The 17,872-nt window shown below is 42.5% G+C and overlaps 1 protein-coding gene across 2 annotated transcripts in view; it reads left to right on the top strand.

The window, feature by feature from the left end:
- hspg2 (heparan sulfate proteoglycan 2) overlaps positions 1 to 17,872 on the top strand; it is a 166,327-nt gene that overhangs the window by 117,296 nt on the left and 31,159 nt on the right. Inside the window, exons 42-52 of one of the 2 annotated variants that reach the window (XM_050064829.1) lie at positions 332 to 496; positions 639 to 749; positions 1,003 to 1,103; positions 2,338 to 2,518; positions 6,121 to 6,180; positions 9,912 to 10,034; positions 10,174 to 10,326; positions 11,353 to 11,513; positions 11,771 to 11,848; positions 14,380 to 14,515; positions 17,197 to 17,348. In XM_050064829.1, the coding sequence (XP_049920786.1) occupies positions 332 to 496; positions 639 to 749; positions 1,003 to 1,103; positions 2,338 to 2,518; positions 6,121 to 6,180; positions 9,912 to 10,034; positions 10,174 to 10,326; positions 11,353 to 11,513; positions 11,771 to 11,848; positions 14,380 to 14,515; positions 17,197 to 17,348 (1,421 nt within the window). The remainder of the gene's footprint in view (positions 1 to 331; positions 497 to 638; positions 750 to 1,002; positions 1,104 to 2,337; positions 2,519 to 6,120; positions 6,181 to 9,911; positions 10,035 to 10,173; positions 10,327 to 11,352; positions 11,514 to 11,770; positions 11,849 to 14,379; positions 14,516 to 17,196; positions 17,349 to 17,872) is intronic. The other variant, XM_050064830.1, reaches the window with a different exon arrangement.

The raw sequence follows: 17,872 nt of genomic DNA, 5'->3' as shown, positions 1-17,872 counted from the left end.
CGATAAACAAGATGCAGACTTCCATGTGTCACCGGTAATGAGGAAATACAGTGAGTGCTGGACGGAGCAGTGAGTGACAACAACCCCGCCCACGTTTAAGGGTACTGTTTGTGCTGGAAACACTAGGGTCTAGGTACCATGTCTGAAGGGTTACTGTTGGTTCCAAAGGTACCATACCGACAGTGTTTGGTGGAAACAGGGCTTTAGACAGAAATAATAAGTCTAGCTCACTGCCTGCGCTCGCTTTGTGAACGTGCACTCTGATGCTGTTTGTTTTGATATTCTCAGAAAGTATTCCTGATGAGTTTGTTATGACCTTTGCACTGTGCAGCTGCAGCCTCGCTGGTGGTGAAGGTTTATCCAGAGAAGGTCCTGTCATCCCAGGGCGGCCCTGTCACCCTGCGGTGTCAGGTGTCCGGCTCTCCTCCACATTATTTCTACTGGTCCAGAGAGGATGGACGACCCATCTCCAGCAGTGCTGACAGACGCAGACAAGGTACGACACACACTTCAAACACATGATCACAACTGGTGTGGGATGGATAGACTTGTTCCTGTAGTACAAGAAATCCCATAAAATGAAATTGGTCGACATATTACGTGTGAATATGACACCTGTGTCTCACCTGTGTGTGCAGGAGCAGAGCTGTACTTCCCCAGCGTGCAGCCAAGTGATGCCGGCGTCTACATCTGTACCTGCAGAGACCAGCGCAGCACCAACAGGAGCAGAGCTGAAATTGTTGTCACAAGTGTGTATGCTCTCGCTGCCATATTAGTAAATAGGTTTTTCCCTCATTGTGTTTGTTGAAGCAGATACCATCCACGCTTCAACACATGGGTTTGCTTATACACGGATTATGTGAGACCTCATTCTTCAGTTTAGTTTACTGTGGTGTGGTGCAGAGTTAGTATTTAGAGTTAGAATAGAAGAATAGTTTAGAATACTTTATAACTGTATGTATGAACGATCAGTATAAATGAATTGTGTGTTCATTTCATCAGGTGTTCCATCCAAAGCCATTGAGGTGACAGTTGAGGAGCCCAAAGCTCAGACTGTCAGGGTGGGGTCGACTGTCAGCTTCATCTGCACTGCAAAGAGCAAGGTAACACTGCTCAATGAGCACTGCTGTTATTTTTTAATAAGAAAATTTTGTTAATTTAAAGGAAGTTTGACAATTTTAGAAATTCTCTTATTGACTTTCTTGTCAATAGTTAGTTGAGGAGATTGACACCACTCTCATAGCTGTCAGTTTAAAAAAAAAGCTGGACCCAGCAGCTGGTTAGCCTAGCTTAGCATAAAGACTTGAAACAGGGGGAAACAGTTAGCCTGGCTCTGTCCAAAGGTAAAAATTCCCACCTATCAGCACCTCTGATTAAAACTCAGTGCTGGTTGCCTGGCTACTTCACGGTGATGGCAAGACTCCAAAGCCCAACAAACTGGGCGCTCTACATAGACTGTATAAAAATAATCGACCCCATTGGTTTATGGACTCCCATTTTGAAGCCTCAAATTTGGCATTTTGGCCGTCACTATCTTGGATATTTGGAGCTAGAAATGCATTAAGACTAGTTGCTAGCTCTTTTAGCATGATACATTTACAGTCTGGTTAACTGTAATAATGCTAATGCTAATTTTCTAGCAAAAACAGGCTTGAAACCATTAAAGCAAAATGTTCTTAACAGAAAAACTGAACATCTGACTCCTCAGAGGGTGTTTTAGTACAACCAAACGCTGAACAGGACTTTTTTTAGCCGACCAAAATGTTACAGTGAAGATTCATGAACTGAAAACAATGAAATAGCGACAGCTGTGCCAAAACTCGAATTTAGGGTTACACCATGGTTACGTTAATGTTGCTACTGTGGCAGCGACTTTTCAACTGATGGCCTTTGGGTGTTCGTAGTGGTTTTAGTATAGTGTTTTATAATCTTGAAAAATTCATATGTGATACTTCGACTTGTTGACAAATCGACGTCATACTGTTACCCACGGCAACAACAATCATGGCTGACAGTGAAATTATTACTGACTCTGTGGTGGTTCCAAAAAGAGGAGCAGCGTCAGTAGTGTGGAATAAACTGTGGCGTCCTGAATGTTTTATGAACAGCCCCAGACTTCTCAGACTCTTTTAGTGACTTACCGCTCAGATGGAACTCATTCATCGGCTCCTCTGGCAGCAGCACAGCGTCTCTCCATCTTCTTTTAATTTGTACAGCACTTGGGGTTGTCTTTAAATGCACTTAAATAAGCCTGATTTGATTCAATGGAATACTGTGTCCGCAGCATTTTTGTCCCGTGTTTAATTCGTGTGTGTTTATCCACCCTTCTCTCCACAGTCCCCAGCCTACACGCTGGTCTGGACACGGATGGGTAACGGAAAGCTGCCCAACCGGGCTATGGACTTCAACGGCATCCTGACAATTCAGAACGTCCAGCCCGAGGACGCAGGCGTCTACGTTTGCACAGGCTCCAACATGTTTGCCATGGACGAGGGCAACGCCATCCTCTACGTGCCAGGTTCGTGATGCTCGGCACCACATTCCATTACCCATCACCCCCTGCTACCCTACCAGCTCTGGCTCGTGTAGTGTCCCTTAGCCCTAAACTTGAGTCCCCTCCTTCCAGCTTGCGATGATGCATGCTTCTCTGTTTTACTGCATCTCTCATCATGCACTATAAACAGCTCTGGGTTAACAGCATCATAAGCTTGCCGCTCTAACTCCCAATGCTTTTGCCTTCTGCTCTCAGATACCAACATATAAGCTGTGTCTCATTATCCTGCTGCCATTCCAGCTCTTTTTTTAACTCGCTGTCTCTGATCAGTGCATTTTCCTGGACTTTATATGAAGAAATACAGCTTGTGGGTTTGGTTAAAACTAAAACTGTAGAGTATAAATTTTCCAGATAACATACGGGGTCAAGTATGCAGTTTAAGCTTTAACAAACGGGCAATCAAAGTCATGACACATCTACTACATTTAGGCCAAACGAGCGCTCTTTCGAATCAGGGATTTGTGGGTAATGCTTTCCGCCAACACTCTACTGAAGCTGCTGCAGATTTTTTTTTCTTTCCTCTTTATATTTTGGGTTGAATTAATCGGTGGTGGTTTGGCTGCTTCTCGATCACTGGTAGAGTTGCTGTTTCCTGCTGTTAGAGGTTTCACTAGCAGGGTGCTGGATTCTGGTGTCTTTAACTTCGGGCTCCTGGGGCCCCTCCCTCCCTGAGCTGTAGTGTATAAATGATGAGGAGGAATGTGGATGCCACGATTGGTGCTTAGTGACTCTGCAACTGACATACAAAGAGGACTTCAGTGTATCTGGAAGAGAGAAGTAGGAAGAACCCCACATCCCCTGATCTCATTTGTGTTGTTCCACTCGATACAGTATTCCCTCCTGAAACTACTGTCTGAATGCTGAACGAACAAAACGGTGCTATCAGCCATGCAGTTGGTTAAACCTTTCTAAACGTGCTGTCATACTGCTGTAATATCATTCCTTTAGTGTCGGCAAAAGTCGGTCTTGTTTGTATCGATTGTTACTCGTCAGATTTAGTCGGTAAAATATTTAAGATCTGACTTGAAATGCAAAAGAAAAAATGTTTTTTTAATCTTTATTTTGTCAATAATTATCTCCAATTGTATATTATGGTCTTTTTATTTACAACCTGTCAATATTGTTGGCACATTTTCTTTTCTTTTTTTTGATTGACTGAAATATGTTATCCTGAAATGTTTCCATGAAATCAGCTATATCAGAAATGTTAGAATTTCTTTTCTTTTTGGTAATTTTTTTTCAAGGGAATTGGCCATGTGAATGCAAATACTTTGCATGATGTGTGTTTACATTTAGGCAATTTCAATTGTTTTTTATTAGGAAAATATTTTTATATATCTCTGGTAACGTCTTCAATTACAGGTCACATTTAAAATCTTTTTTTTATGGTTTGATTTTTATGACTTTACAGTGACTGCATCAGCTTCATATGTTCATTCATGATTGCAAATATACCCAACGGTGCTTCTGTAAAGATTTTTACTCATTATTTTTTTTACATTTCTTTTAAAGAATCTGATGTAATGCACACGTGTCACATTGTAATGTATTTATCTTAACTGTGAAGATATTTTGTGAAAAAGAGAAAATTGATTAAAATAATGAGAATTGATCAAAGTGACCTGATAATTCATGGACGGGGCTCGTTTACATAGATCAATTCAGGATCACCACAAGCTGTATGTCGGCTTCTTAACAGCTGAAATGAAACTGTTGTTCCAAAGTTTTGAAACTGCTTCTTGCTACTAACCTGCATGTCTCATGTGTGGCTCCTCTGCATAACTCCATCTGTCCTCGTGCTGCTGCACAGTTCTCATCATCTCTGAGTGTGTGTGTGTGTGTGTCTTGATTTTGAATTCACAGCATTAGAAGCATTTTGGAGTGTTGTTGCTTTTGGTTTTTGGTTGTTGTAGAGCAGAGATACTCACCTTGCTTCACCCGGGGGCCGCTTTTGTAAAATGACAGGAGGCCAGGGGCCAAACATTAGTAATTACCTATTTGCCAGGGGTGGGGGGAAAAATCAACACTGCATAGTATCACAATATTTTGCGTGGCGATATTATATCGACCAAGAAAGCCCAATATCGATTCTCTTATTATATAATTTATTAATATTGTGACTAAAAATTAAACTATGTTTGTTGTGATGTAACCACTGTTCATACCGTGGAGATGTTACATATATTAGTAAACTACAACTATAAAATGAAAGGATGTTTTGCTGCTGAGAAAAAATAACTTAATTCACTGGGCCGACTGCCGGCAACTTTTAAGGTGGAACATTAACTTGTAATGTTACTCAATGCATGAGGTGATGACATGAATCTACCAACACACCTTAAATTTCACTGTGACAACTTTGACCATTAGTTGAGTTTTTGTTGTCTCTCTTGGATGGCATACACTTTAAATAACGAGTGAATCTTCAAGCCTTTAAAAGTGTATATATTAATTTTGACAGGATTATGTGAACTACATATATACTAATCCTTACTCTGCAAAAAATACAGCGCTGTGGAGCAGTGTTCCTGTGGGCTCCGGCAACACTAAACCCCTGAGCTTGCCTGAGAAGGACTAAATGCACAAACCTGCTATTTTTAAATACCCCATGGAGAGAGACTCTCACTGCAGCCTGTTTTATTTTGTTAGAAAATCTCTCAAAGTTCTGTGGACGATAAACGAGGCAAAGACTGATAAAGGAGGAAATACAGTGAGTGCTGGACGGAGCAGTGAGTGACAACAACCCCACCCACATTAAGAGGACTGTTTGTGGTGGAAATCCTAGGGTCTAGGTTCCAAAGGTACCATACTGAAAGTGTTTGGAAACAGGGCTCGTCTTCCTCTCTATTTAATGGCGGTTGGCAACTAGCTTTTTAAGGTGCATCAGCCCCCCCCCCCTCTTCCAGCGTTTGCGTGGTTTAATTATATCAAACATTTGTTATATTATTATCAAGGAAAATTAAATTGTGATAATTGTCGGTATTTTTCCCCCAGACCTTAAAACAAAATCCCAGTATGACTCAGTTTGTTTTAGCTGTGAATGAGAACATGATCAGTGGGCCACCTGGCATCCTGTTGAGGGCCAGATTTGGCCCGCGGGCTGTAAGTTGAGTATCACTGGGTTGGAGTGTGAGATAAGTGTGAACTGTTACAAGCAAATGGACATTCTTACCAACATACTTCAGTCCATGGTGTTCTTCACTGTCTCAATAACTGTATAATCAGGTAAGTGTGAAACTTGAATGCACAGAGCTTTGTACTAAACGGCACCAACTGTTACGATTAAAAAAATGAAGGTAGGAATTGAATCATGAGTTCAAAAACAAAAACGGCGTCACGCCTGATGTACAGTTGGTGCCACTTTAATTCAAGCTCATTATTTTTTTAGTTTACATCATGTGTGATGTTTTCTGTAATCAATTGGACAAACCCACGGCGGCCCACATTTGGAGTTGGATAAGTGTCTCCGGGGGAGATGGGAGGTAAACTGCTGTTACCCTGAAACCTGACCTGTCAGTTTACCTGTCCCCTCCCCCTCCTTCCCTCCCTTCCTCCCACAACTCCAGAGGCCTCACAGACTCAGATGTTTTACACAGCCTATGAAATGTTTGAAGGACACGGAAAGCGTAAGTCCGCATGGGCATGGTTTCCTCTCTGCCCGGGCTCCCTGGAGGGACCCGCCTCTCGCTCTCTGTATCATGCATGCACTCATCTTCCTCAGCATATACTGAGGATATACTGGTGGCCTGGTAGCGCCCATGTACAATCAAGCATCTGCAGAAACTCTCTACGAACTTCTTCTGTCTTTTGCTCTTTGTAAACAAGCGTCTTTAGTTGAATTTAGATCTAAAGATGGATATTTGTTTTCAGTATAAGTTCTCAAGTTCCTGTCTTTGTTAAAGAGCTGAAGCTTGCATTGTACATGAGCATTACTGGCTCCTACTGGGCTCTTTGGGTTCATTGGGGTCCATCACTGCAGGAAAAAGTGCATGGTCATTCTTCCGGGCAACTCCTCATGAATGTTGAGTCACGTTAAAAATAAGATCACAGTCAGTGTCGTCCAGTAGAAACTGATATTATAGATGATAAACTCGCTGCATTACTCAAGAAAACTGATAATAATTGCAGAATAATGTCGAAACATGATCCTGTAAATTGGACAAAAACATGAAGATGTAGAGAAAATCAATACAACAACAGGTTTAATACAGTTTAACCCATTAAATGGGACATTTTACCACATCTTGCTAAACGATTTACTTGGTTGGTTATTCCAGTAAAATAGATGCTCACTTACAATATCTCCACATTCAGAGACAAGAGGTGTCCCTTCTTCTACTTCCTCTTTCTCTTCCCACTTTGCTCTTACCTTTTTTTCCTCAGGAAACACGCTATACTGGGAATTAGCTGTCATCTGGGCTTCAAACATCATACTGTGCTTAATACATCCCATCACAACCTCATTACATCGTAGCTGAATGTGGGTAGCAGACTTGTGTCCAGTGTAAGGAGCCTAGTTTCAGTGCATCAAACGGAGAGACTTTAAATTACACTGTTAATGTGATATTTATATCGGTATAAGTCAAACTGTAAGGCATATGTCACTAAGACATTAAATATTTAATACATCCAAAGTATAAGAAAACATTGTTTTGTTCCTTACCTCTGGTGCAATCTAGACATGCAGCAAGATTTGGTTTTATCTCTCCAGATTTACCGAGGTCTTGTCTTTACTGCCTCCCCTGAGGATGAATCCAATGACTTTGGTGATCTTTTGACTTTTCATTTAGCCCCACCAACAGGTCAGAGTTTTCACTCAAGTTACGAAAAATCTCTACAAGATGTATTGGCACCAAATTTTTGTAGAGACATTCAGGATCGCCAGAAGATGAATCCTAATTACTTGTGCGATCTTTTACCTTTTCATTTAGCGCAATCATCAGGTCAGATTCCAAAACTAATGACCTTTCCATCAGCCTCAGGGGTTTAATGCTAGTTAGCCAATGTTGGCAGGCTAGCACGCTAAATTAAGTTCGTAAACATGGTAAACCTTACAGTGGCTAAACATAAACATCTTAGCATTTGGCTCAAAGTAGCGCTCTACAGTAGAGCATCTGAGAGCAGCTAGTGTTGCTGTCAACTCTTAGTCTTGTTTAAAAGTTATTTTTCTCTGGTTTTAGCAGCGCAAATTAAATATCATCCACCTCCATTGTAGTGGGAATAGTTCAAGACCCTGGACAGATAAAACCAAACCCATCTTCTTGGATAGATGTCACGAGAGGTAGTGAAGTAAGAAATAATGTGCTTTCTTAAAGGGATACTTTGCCCCCTGAATGAGAATTCTGTATCAAATACTCACCCCATGTTGTGTTGAATTTGTGAAGAAAATGTCAGTAAAGACCATCAGTCATCCAGGTCATGGTAATCTTAAGTGCTATATCGTAGGCAACTGGACATGTTTGAGTTTCTTGAAGACATTTCGCCTCTCATCCAAGAGGCTTCTTCAGTTCTGACGGACTGTTGAGGAGTCGCTTTAAACTCTGTGTGGGTGTGAACCCTTACAGAGATGTTGAGATCCACTTCATACTGGAACGACCATCATTAAACAGAAGAGGTGGACTACAACACCACTTATCACCCACCTATAATGCAGTCTTAGGATCCCTCCCCAGAAGACTTAACACCCACTCACACCTGGACACATCCAACCCTAACGACACACAAGATGGCCGGGTGGGTCGATGACTCACATGTGACCTCTGCAAGGGTTCACACCCACACAGAGTATAAAGCCTGTGACTCCGCACCAGTCCGTTAGAACTGAAGAAGCCTCCTGGATATGAGATGAAACATCCTCAAGAAACTTAAGCAAGTCCAGTTGCCTATGATATAGCACTTAAGATTTGTGAAGAAAACGTTTTCCTTGTGTGCTTCCAGTGAACGAAGAATCCAAAAATACAGAAAATTCTCGATTGAAGGAAAAGGGGTCCACTTTTAACAACAGCAAAACTATATCAAAAGATGTGTCAGTTGACTCTCCCACCAGTTCTGCAGTATAATCCAAGTCTCATTTATCCAGTCAGCTCAGCACTTCCCAACTGAACTAACCTATGCTCTCTTCAAAGCCAGACTCCATTAATGAAAACAGTAATTTTACCTTGCTGAACACAGGAGCCGCTGGTCTACCACTGCCTCGATTAGTCAGTTTCTTTGTGTCATTGTGTCACTTTGGTGTTTTAAAGGGTTAGTTCGGATCCACCAAAGTCACACAGATGGAGGCAGTGGTAGAGCAGCAGCTCCTGTGTTCAGTGAGGTAAAATTACTGATTTTGTCAATGGAGTCTGGCTTTGAAGAGAGCATAGATAAGTTTCACTTTCAGTTCAGTTCCGAGTTGGAAAGGGCTTTCTGTTTGGGAAGTACTGAGCAAGCAAATGGGTAAATGAGACTTGGATGAGATCAGATGCTTTGTTATAGTTTTACTGTTGTTAAATGCGGACGTTTTTGGATTCTTCGTTCACCATGGAGGCTTGCAAGAAAAACGTTTTCTTCACAAATTCAGCATAACAAATGCTAAACAAATGATATACAAATAATCATTTAGGGGGGTGAAGTATTCCTTAGAAGTGGGTGGATCGACCCTATCAAAGTTTCATCTCCTGATGCACTGATTCTACCATAGATCTTTACGAAACTCATGACAGACACTCTAAAAACAATCTGTTTTACCCACAATCAAATTATTTACCATTCTCAGATGTTACTTGTGTGTTGAGTGTAGACTTTAGGCCGCCACATCTGCCCCGCCCACAGTGGAGGACAATGAAACTCCTCTCTGTCCTGCAGTATTGGTGTCACTAAGGTCAGAGAGTCAAAGCTCGGCCCAGGCGAGAACAGTCCCAGAGGTTTTCAGGCTGCTTAGATAGTCTCATACTCCTCCCTCCCGACTGAAAGAGGCCTTTCTTTTGCTCTGTCACTCTGGGATCATGCCGGATTGAATACGAAGTCTAGCGGCCAGCCAAACTGGCGCAGACAGCAATATGCCCTGAGGCCATGCCAATGCCTGCCTGCCACTTCTCATCTGTTTGGTCTGCTCTGAGGATCCAGACAGCCAAGGGTGAGGGTGGGGGCACGGGCGGACGCCATCACTCTCCCTCAGTCTGATCGATTCATTATGATCAAAAGCATTCCCACAGCTTAGTGTAATGCCCAAGCAGTGGTTTTAGACTCCTGACAAGGTTTCATATTTCACTTCACCACCACACCAATCTATATTATCACGCTTTATTCCTCCACGTGCCTCTGGGAAGTTTCACTCTCTGTTTAGAGCTGTGTTTGACTGAAGTGTCTCCTTCTGCAGCTGCAGAGGGGGCCCAGCCTGTGGCCACCGTCACTCCCTCAGTGCTGAATGTCCAGCAGGGCCAGCGGGCAGAGTTTCGCTGCACGGTGACCGGGAACCCAACCCCTGCCATTGAATGGATCGGTATGACCACTGAGCTCTCTATTTTTGCAGTGTTTGCGAGTGGAAAAGCTATTTTCTGTTGTCTGAAATTCAGTTCAGTACAAAATCATAGACGTTAGCCCTTCAGAACTCAGTGACAGGGTCTGTATATATATTGCAGGAGGTCCAGGGAACAGGATGAGTCCCAGAGCTGTGATCCGAGGTGGCGTACTGACCTTCACATCAGTGGACCCAGCTGATGAGGGAGACTACACCTGCAAGGCCCTGAACACTCATGGGGAGCACATGGCCCGGGTTTCCCTCTTTGTCCAAAGTATGCTCTGCGTTTATGTGTGTGAACGTGTGTCACACGTTGTGGGGACATGAATCTGTTTACACACTCACACTGTGGGGACTCACCACCCTTGTGGGGACAAAATAGGTCCACACCATATAAATCATTAGATTTTATAATTCCGACTTGTTAAGATTTAGGGTAAGGTTAAGATTAGGATAAATTTGAGGGTAGACATGAAGTGGTGATGGTTAGAGGGAGGTAGGTAGGGTATGCCCCCGGGAAGTTCCTGTAACTCAGTGCAATGTCCCCTTAAACCATGGGAACGAGTATATTTGGCACCACATATACACCATAAACAAAGCCATTTCTAAAAAACAAGAAATATGGCAGGAAAATGAAACTGTTGCAGTTAAATCAGCATTTTCAGTGCTTCATGGATTGTTTTTTTTTCCTGGGGGGAGGGGACAACTAGCTTGAAACAACAGCAGCATCTCACGTCACTGTTTTTGTAACCTAAACAGATATCAAATATGTTACGGGTAGTTTTGGTATTTTCCAACCTGGACCCTGTTTTCTTCATGAAGAAAAAATAGGAAGTGCTGCACTGGGTTAAGGCTCTGTAGTTAATTGTAAAATAAATCAGGTGTTATTCGAGGATGAGGCAAATAGAAGATAAAAGGATAAAAAAAACGACTGGCCAACTCACTCAGTGTAAAAGGCCATGGTACAGTCAGGCAGTCCAAAAATGCATCCGAGGTATTCTGACTGTATAACAAGCAAAGCTCAAGCAATAACACACACCATTGCTGAAGTCAATACACTCAGTGGTTATGCTGGTCTTACATGGTCTGGTATGAACAGTAGTTTATGTGGCTAATGTTAGCAAAATCTGGGGAGAGATTTTTATGCCAGTGACATGACTGAGCCAGTTTACTTCAACACAGAAATAAGACGATTAGTAAACACCTTAAATGAAGTTAAGTCTCAAAGTAAATAAGTTGTGTTTGGCTGTAGTGGGTATAATTTTGTGTTTCAATGATCACGATGCCTTTCTCTGGTCAGAGTCTAACCCGAGTGGCCTCGGCACCCAGCCCCAAGTCCAAGTAAGTCCCCAAAATATCGAAGCCCACGAAGGCGACAACTTGAGGCTGTACTGCAGAGCGACAGGAGTACCCACCCCGAAGCTCACCTGGCTGAAGAACGGAGGACAGATCCCTCCACAGGTGAGGCACCCCCTGCTGTCTCAGCGCCTTGCTGATAACTTTAACATGGATTGATGACTGTCTTCACATTCTGCTGTGTTGTATCTCTATCTTGCACTCCAAGGTGTGTCCGGTGCCGATGGTATTTCATCATACTGTGTCAGTTTTAATGACTGTTTCCGCATTTTGACCATTTACCTTTATTTTTCCCTCTGTTTGTCTCCTCCTCCTCCCCTTTTTTTTGTTTTTGATCCCACCCTGTTCTGACGTTTGCTCAGGCCATTCCCTCTCACGGTTTCCATCAGTTTAAAAGCAACAGTCTCGATGTGTTACAGAGACGTATTGAGGAGCTGCAGGTCTGTCCATCTGTCCACTGTCTGTCTGTCATGTGTCGTAGTTCACAATCATTGTCCGCTACTGACCTCGTCTTCACACATTGTTGACTAAGTGCATGATCAAATGTGTCCTTGATTCACACCTTGTAAACAACGTTAATTTACCACAGCTGCTCACAGTCTTTTTACAGCTGATGCCAAATACATTAAAGTCAACCCGCTGGGTCTGGTTGACTTGTTAGTGTATTTGCATGCAGTACATGTTTATATGTTGCGTTTTATTAATCAAAATGTTCCATAGTCTTTCGTTTTGTAATGTCCACATCATACCATCCCTCACTTGTTTGGGCTCTCAGCACCCAGTTGACCCTCATCATTCCATTGAGTGTATTAACAGGACTAAGTATACAGGAGGTACTGTAGGTATTTCAGACATATTTTGCTCCGTGCCAGGCGCAGCCCGCTGCCCCCCTATCCAAGGGTGTATTGTGTTAGTTTGGTTTCTACACAGCCCTCCTCGGTTCGACGAGGGCTTCGGGGCCTGTTTAGTTCTGCCTCAGAGAGCCACTGCGTTGTGTCAGCCTTTCCCAGGGGGAGCCGGGCTCTGCCGTGCGACCACGCAGAAATTCTGTATGCTCTAGCAAACGGCTTGCTTTGAAAACTCGTCAATGGGTTCAGACACACATTGAGCCAGGGCCCGCCTCAGCCACTGCTCGGTTTAGCCTCCCTCACGGTTGAATGGGCCGGAGCTAAGCAGCTTTGTCCGTGGATGCCCCAACACCCCCCGGATACAGTAATCCCTCCCCTGACCCTCCCCTCCTGATTCCCCTCCCCTCTGAGGTGTTTCCAAACTTTATGAAAGCTCATTTTCAGCCTTGCTGGGCCTCTGACTGCCATGTGGAGTAGTGTACAAACAAGTCAAGTTGTTGATTGCTCATGAGCCAGAGAGTTCAGTGTTGGTTCTTACTTGGTATTTGATGGTGGATATTTTGACTTTGGCTAATGATAATTCTCAGATTTTACAGTCAAAGGTTAACTTTGATATTTTTCAACCTGGACTCTATTTTCTCATGTTTTCATGTCTGAATAACCAATGGGAACAACAGTTTTTAGAATTGGACAAGTATTAAGCTGGAGCCCTGCAGCCAACAGTGGCGAAACAGGCTGCACTGTCACCACTTGGGGCATTTGTGCATCGTCATTTTACGCCCATTAAAAGTGCTTGTTTTTGCCACTGACAGGCTCAGATTGTTATTTTTAGTGTCTGACAACATTATGGAGAGGATCCTTACAGAGATAGACATTTTGGGTAAAGAGTTATATCCTTTTTGTAAAGTAGAAACAGCCCCGAAATAGCTATCGTCACACCCACCAGACCCCATTTAAATAAACAGTAATTTAAGCGTGTATAGAGGCAGCATATTTTCATGTCTAAGTGTGTGAATTAAGGGTTTATTTCAATCAAACTAGAGCTGGTGATTTTTGGAACAGTGGAAAGATGAACCAAGGCAGCCTTTGTGGGTTTTATTTTGTTTCTGTCAACTTTGAATTAACTGTGTTTTATGATGATAAAAGTACTATTTATTTAAATGGAGTCTGGTGGGTGTGATGATAGCGATTTCAGGACTGATTCTGGTGTAACAAAAATGATCATACTCTTTAACAAAAAGGTCTGTCTCTGTAGGGATTCTTTCCAAAAGTTGTCAGACACTTATAATAAAAATCTGAGCCTGTCAGTGACAAAAAAGCACTTTAAGTGGATGTAAATTAAGAATGCACAAATGCTCCGATCGGTTGCATTTCATCCTGTTTCACTGCTGTCATCTGCAGCCCTCTCACTCAAAACTGGACCATTTTCAAAAATTGTTGTTCCCAATAGTCACTTAGATACAAACCATGGGTGAATAAGGTCCAGGTTGAAGTTTACCAAAGTTACCCTTTAAGAACTGCTTTGTAATGCTTATTAAAAACGTCTTCCTTAAATCAGTGTGTCACAAACTGTCAGTTCTCACTCTCTGATTTCTTGCAACACCTTTATAATCATCAAACATTAGTCTTGTTCCAGAGTAAACATAGTAGTGTAGTAAATCCAATCATCACTGATCATGATATATTAACAAATTATAACCTCACCAATCATCGTAGAAATGTCAGCTCTACTTTGTGCACAGATTCATGCACAAAGTACAGCGTCGTAGAAATCATGAGTCAAATTCCATGTACGCAGAGACTGAACTGTAGCAATAACAGCTCTTGTCTTGTCCTAAAGCTCTACGCTGTAGTGCTTTTGTGTCGCTATTAGCTACAGTAGTAATGTCATAATGTCAGCAGTGTCTTATCTGTGTTGTTTCAAGCGACATGAGACAGGTAAGTGAAGTGCTTTGTCTTCACTATATGAGTTGTGTGTGTTTTTATGGTGTAAATATTAAAATAAAATGTGTTTAATATAAATGAAAATAAAATAAGAAATAAAATGCACATTGCTGTATATGATCGCCGCCATAATTGAGGCAGGTGTATAATATCGTCTCTTATTGGTGTGTCCTCTCCAGGCTCGCATGGACCGCACAGACATCGGCACTCTGCTCATCCCCAACATCCAGATGTCCGACGCTGGCACTTACATGTGTGTTGGTAGCAACAGCATTGGCTCAAACAGCGCTCCCATTAAAGTGTCTGTGCTCAAAGGTGAGATGTCAAACTGAATCAGTCCACCGTAATAAAAAAATAATGATATTACAGATATGAACATACACATATAGGTGTAGATATATACGCGTATATAAGTACCCCTGTAGAACAGACAAGTGTTGTTCCTTTCCAGGACATGTTCGCACTATAACAATAAAGCTTACATTTAAAGGGACAGTTCACCCCAAAATCAAATGTTTATATTTTTCCTCTTACCTGTGGTGCTTTTTATCACTCCAGATAGTTTTGCTGTGCATTACAGAGTGTTGGAGATATCAGCCGTAGAGATGTCTGCCTTCTCTCCAATATAATGGAACTAGATGGCACTCAGCTTGTGGTGCTCAAAACATCAAAAATATACATTTGAAAAACTGCAATGTGTCTTTCCAGAAATCATGACCTGGTTACTCAAGATAATCCACAGACCTTGTTGTGAGCAGTTTCATGTAGGAACTATTTTCTATTTCTCTCCCAGATATCTGGGCAGAAGGGAGCGTGCATCTACTCATGGATGAGAGGCTCGTGGTCATGACAGCAGGAGATGTAAACTTTAATGGCGTCCTTCTCAGCTGAGCTGTAACATAGGTTAGCTCAGTGTTACTAGATGCAGGGTTCCTATAGCCTGGTTCCAGACCATAGACCCCGCCCACTCAACTGAGTAGGCTTGCATCTCTGGTCTGGCATACTGCGATGAATTTGCGATTTATCTCGTCAAAACGATGGATGGACCAATGAACACCGGGGGTGGGGGCGGGTCTAGCGATTAGCCAATCAGCGCCACGCTGATGTCAAGCTGTACGCCGGTAGGTAACTGGTGAGGTTAGCAACAATGGCGACCGCTACAGATCCTACAGACCACATTAACGATGCTATTAAGGTATTTCGCCACTACTCGCGTTAATGGAGGACCAAATTAAGGAAGCTGCTAAACTGGATTAACGGCGATGCAGCTGGGCGTGCACGACGACGGAGACATTTTAAACGGGCAATGCTCGCTTGTTTTCGGCACCCTCGGTGCATGGATACTAATGACGTCAGATTCTGGGTGAGTCGTTGATCTCTACTGATTGGTTAGGGAAAAATCAAATTCCCTCCCCCTTGTAAATCGCCTTCAATGGAGGCAGTGTCAGACTGAAGGTTCTGGGAGCTTCAGTCTGACACTCAGGCTAGGGTTCCTACGCAAGTATGGAAAGTATGGAAAAGTATGGAAATAAATTTGATCAATTTCCAGGTATTAAAAAGTATGGAAAATGAAAAATAAAGTATGGAAAAATATTTATGTTTCCAGACTATTACCACTGTTCTAAAATATTGTTTTCTAAAATAGAACATTAGGTATTTCCAAAAATAATTTAATCAATCTGGATCGTGTTTCATGCCGGGCCAAGCACAGTTTGTGTGAGAGCAAACGTCTCAAAAAACATACCGCCCCTTTTACCCGATTGACAAGTGGTATGTCCAGTCCGCTGCCCCATGACCCTCCTCCAGCCCCCCAGGTATCAAGTTTCACTCCAACACTGCACCTTCGACAAGAAGACGAGTTTCACGTGGTTCACATTGGGTAGATGCAAGTTTTTGGATGTATGGCTTGACAATACTGTATATAAATACTGGTTGGCCAAGGATTCCCAATTCACACACAGAGCTAGATGCAAGCTTTGTGTGAAATCGTTGACATCGCCAACATGGGGGAGAAGGCGATTCTGAGCCACATGAAAGGAAAAAACACCGACGTCTCGTTACTGCATCGCTTGCACCCAGAGTCCCAACCTTTGTGCCTCAGCCCAGACATTGAACTTACCTGAGTTTTTATTTGCATGCCATTATGGTACTTGGCTACAATCGCCTATTAAGAATAATTAAATATGATGTGAAATATGATGCACTAATATATTTACTCAGATGTTGCATATTCTCTGAAAAAAAAAAAAACAGAGCGAAGTCTGGAAAAGTATGGAATTTTGAAATTCCAAATGTGTAGGAACCCTGTAGATGAGCTTGTACACAGTGGTACACCGGTGGGTGTAGTTCCCAGAAGGAAAATAGTTCCTACATGAAACTGCTCACAACAAGGTCTGTGGATTATCTTGAGTAACCAGGTCATGATTTCTGGAAAGAGACATTGCTGTTGAGTTTTTCAAATTTATTTTTTTGCCGCTTCAAGCACCCTGAGTCAAGTGCCATCTAATTCCACTATACTGGAGAGAAGGGAGGCATTTCTACAGCCAATATCTCCAACATTTGGCAACTCACACCAAAACAATCTAGACTGATAAGTAGGACTACAGGTAAGAGGGAAAATGCGTATTTTTGATTTTGGGATGAACTGTCCCTTTAATCTTACCTTTTTGCCCAATCCAGAAATCTGTAACCTCTCCCTCTACCCTCTCACCTTAACTACAAATATCCTTCTGTCTCTCTTTGGACAGTCTCCCCGAAGGTTCCCAAGCATCTGAGAAACACAGTAACACAAACAGTAGTTTCATTGTAATCATGTCAGTCAACATAACTTTCAACAACACTAATTAAAAAGCATGTTGAATGTTAAAAACTGAAAAGAGTTCAAAACAAGTATCTGAACTTGGATCCACCACAGACCTTACATCAGCCATGATAAACTAACAAATGCATCAAAAGAAAGGAGAAGAAAACAATCAGTACTGTTTGTGTTTGTGCAGCCGACCACATCACCTCAGTGGTCACCATCCAGCCATCTATAGCTGACGTCCAGGAGGGTCAGAGTCTGGAGCTCAACTGCTTCGCTCCTGGAAATCCTCCTCCTCAAGTCACCTGGACGAAAGCCAGCGGACGCCTCTCCTCTAACCACCAGGTAACCACACAAAAACATGCAAACACGGGAAAAAAAAATAAACAGAGATCACCTCTGAAGATATCCACAGTCTGGGCCTCTTCATATCAACACAACGCAGACATCACTAGAGTCCCACGGTTACATTTATATATCAGACAATATAAATCCTAATCTGGTGGGGTTACAGACTAGAAAATATGTCAAAGAAAGTTGCCACCTCTTATAGAATGAGTCTGTTAACCCTTTCAGCAACAGCAAAACAACCCATGCAGTATAATCCAAGTCTCATTTATCCAGTCGTGTCTTCAGTGCTTCCCAAACACATGCATTTTTGCTAAAACCTTCAATATAAGACACTCAGCCTCCGAGCAGCACGCCCTGAACGCGCCTGTACACGCTTGTGCATATGAACTCCGCTTGGGTTCAAATGCACCTGTGTGCCCACGGCCGTGCTTGAGCCTTCTGATACTGACGTGTTGTTAATCATAGGGTTCAAGCGAAGATGCATGTGTTTGAGAAGCACTGAGCAGACGACTGGATAA

The sequence above is a fragment of the Epinephelus moara genome, chromosome 16 (genome assembly GCF_006386435.1).
Source record: "Epinephelus moara isolate mb chromosome 16, YSFRI_EMoa_1.0, whole genome shotgun sequence".
Classification (NCBI taxonomy): Eukaryota; Metazoa; Chordata; class Actinopteri; order Perciformes; family Serranidae; genus Epinephelus; species Epinephelus moara.
The sequence above is the reverse complement of the archived record's forward strand: the minus strand, read 5'-3'. Positions and strand labels throughout refer to the sequence as shown.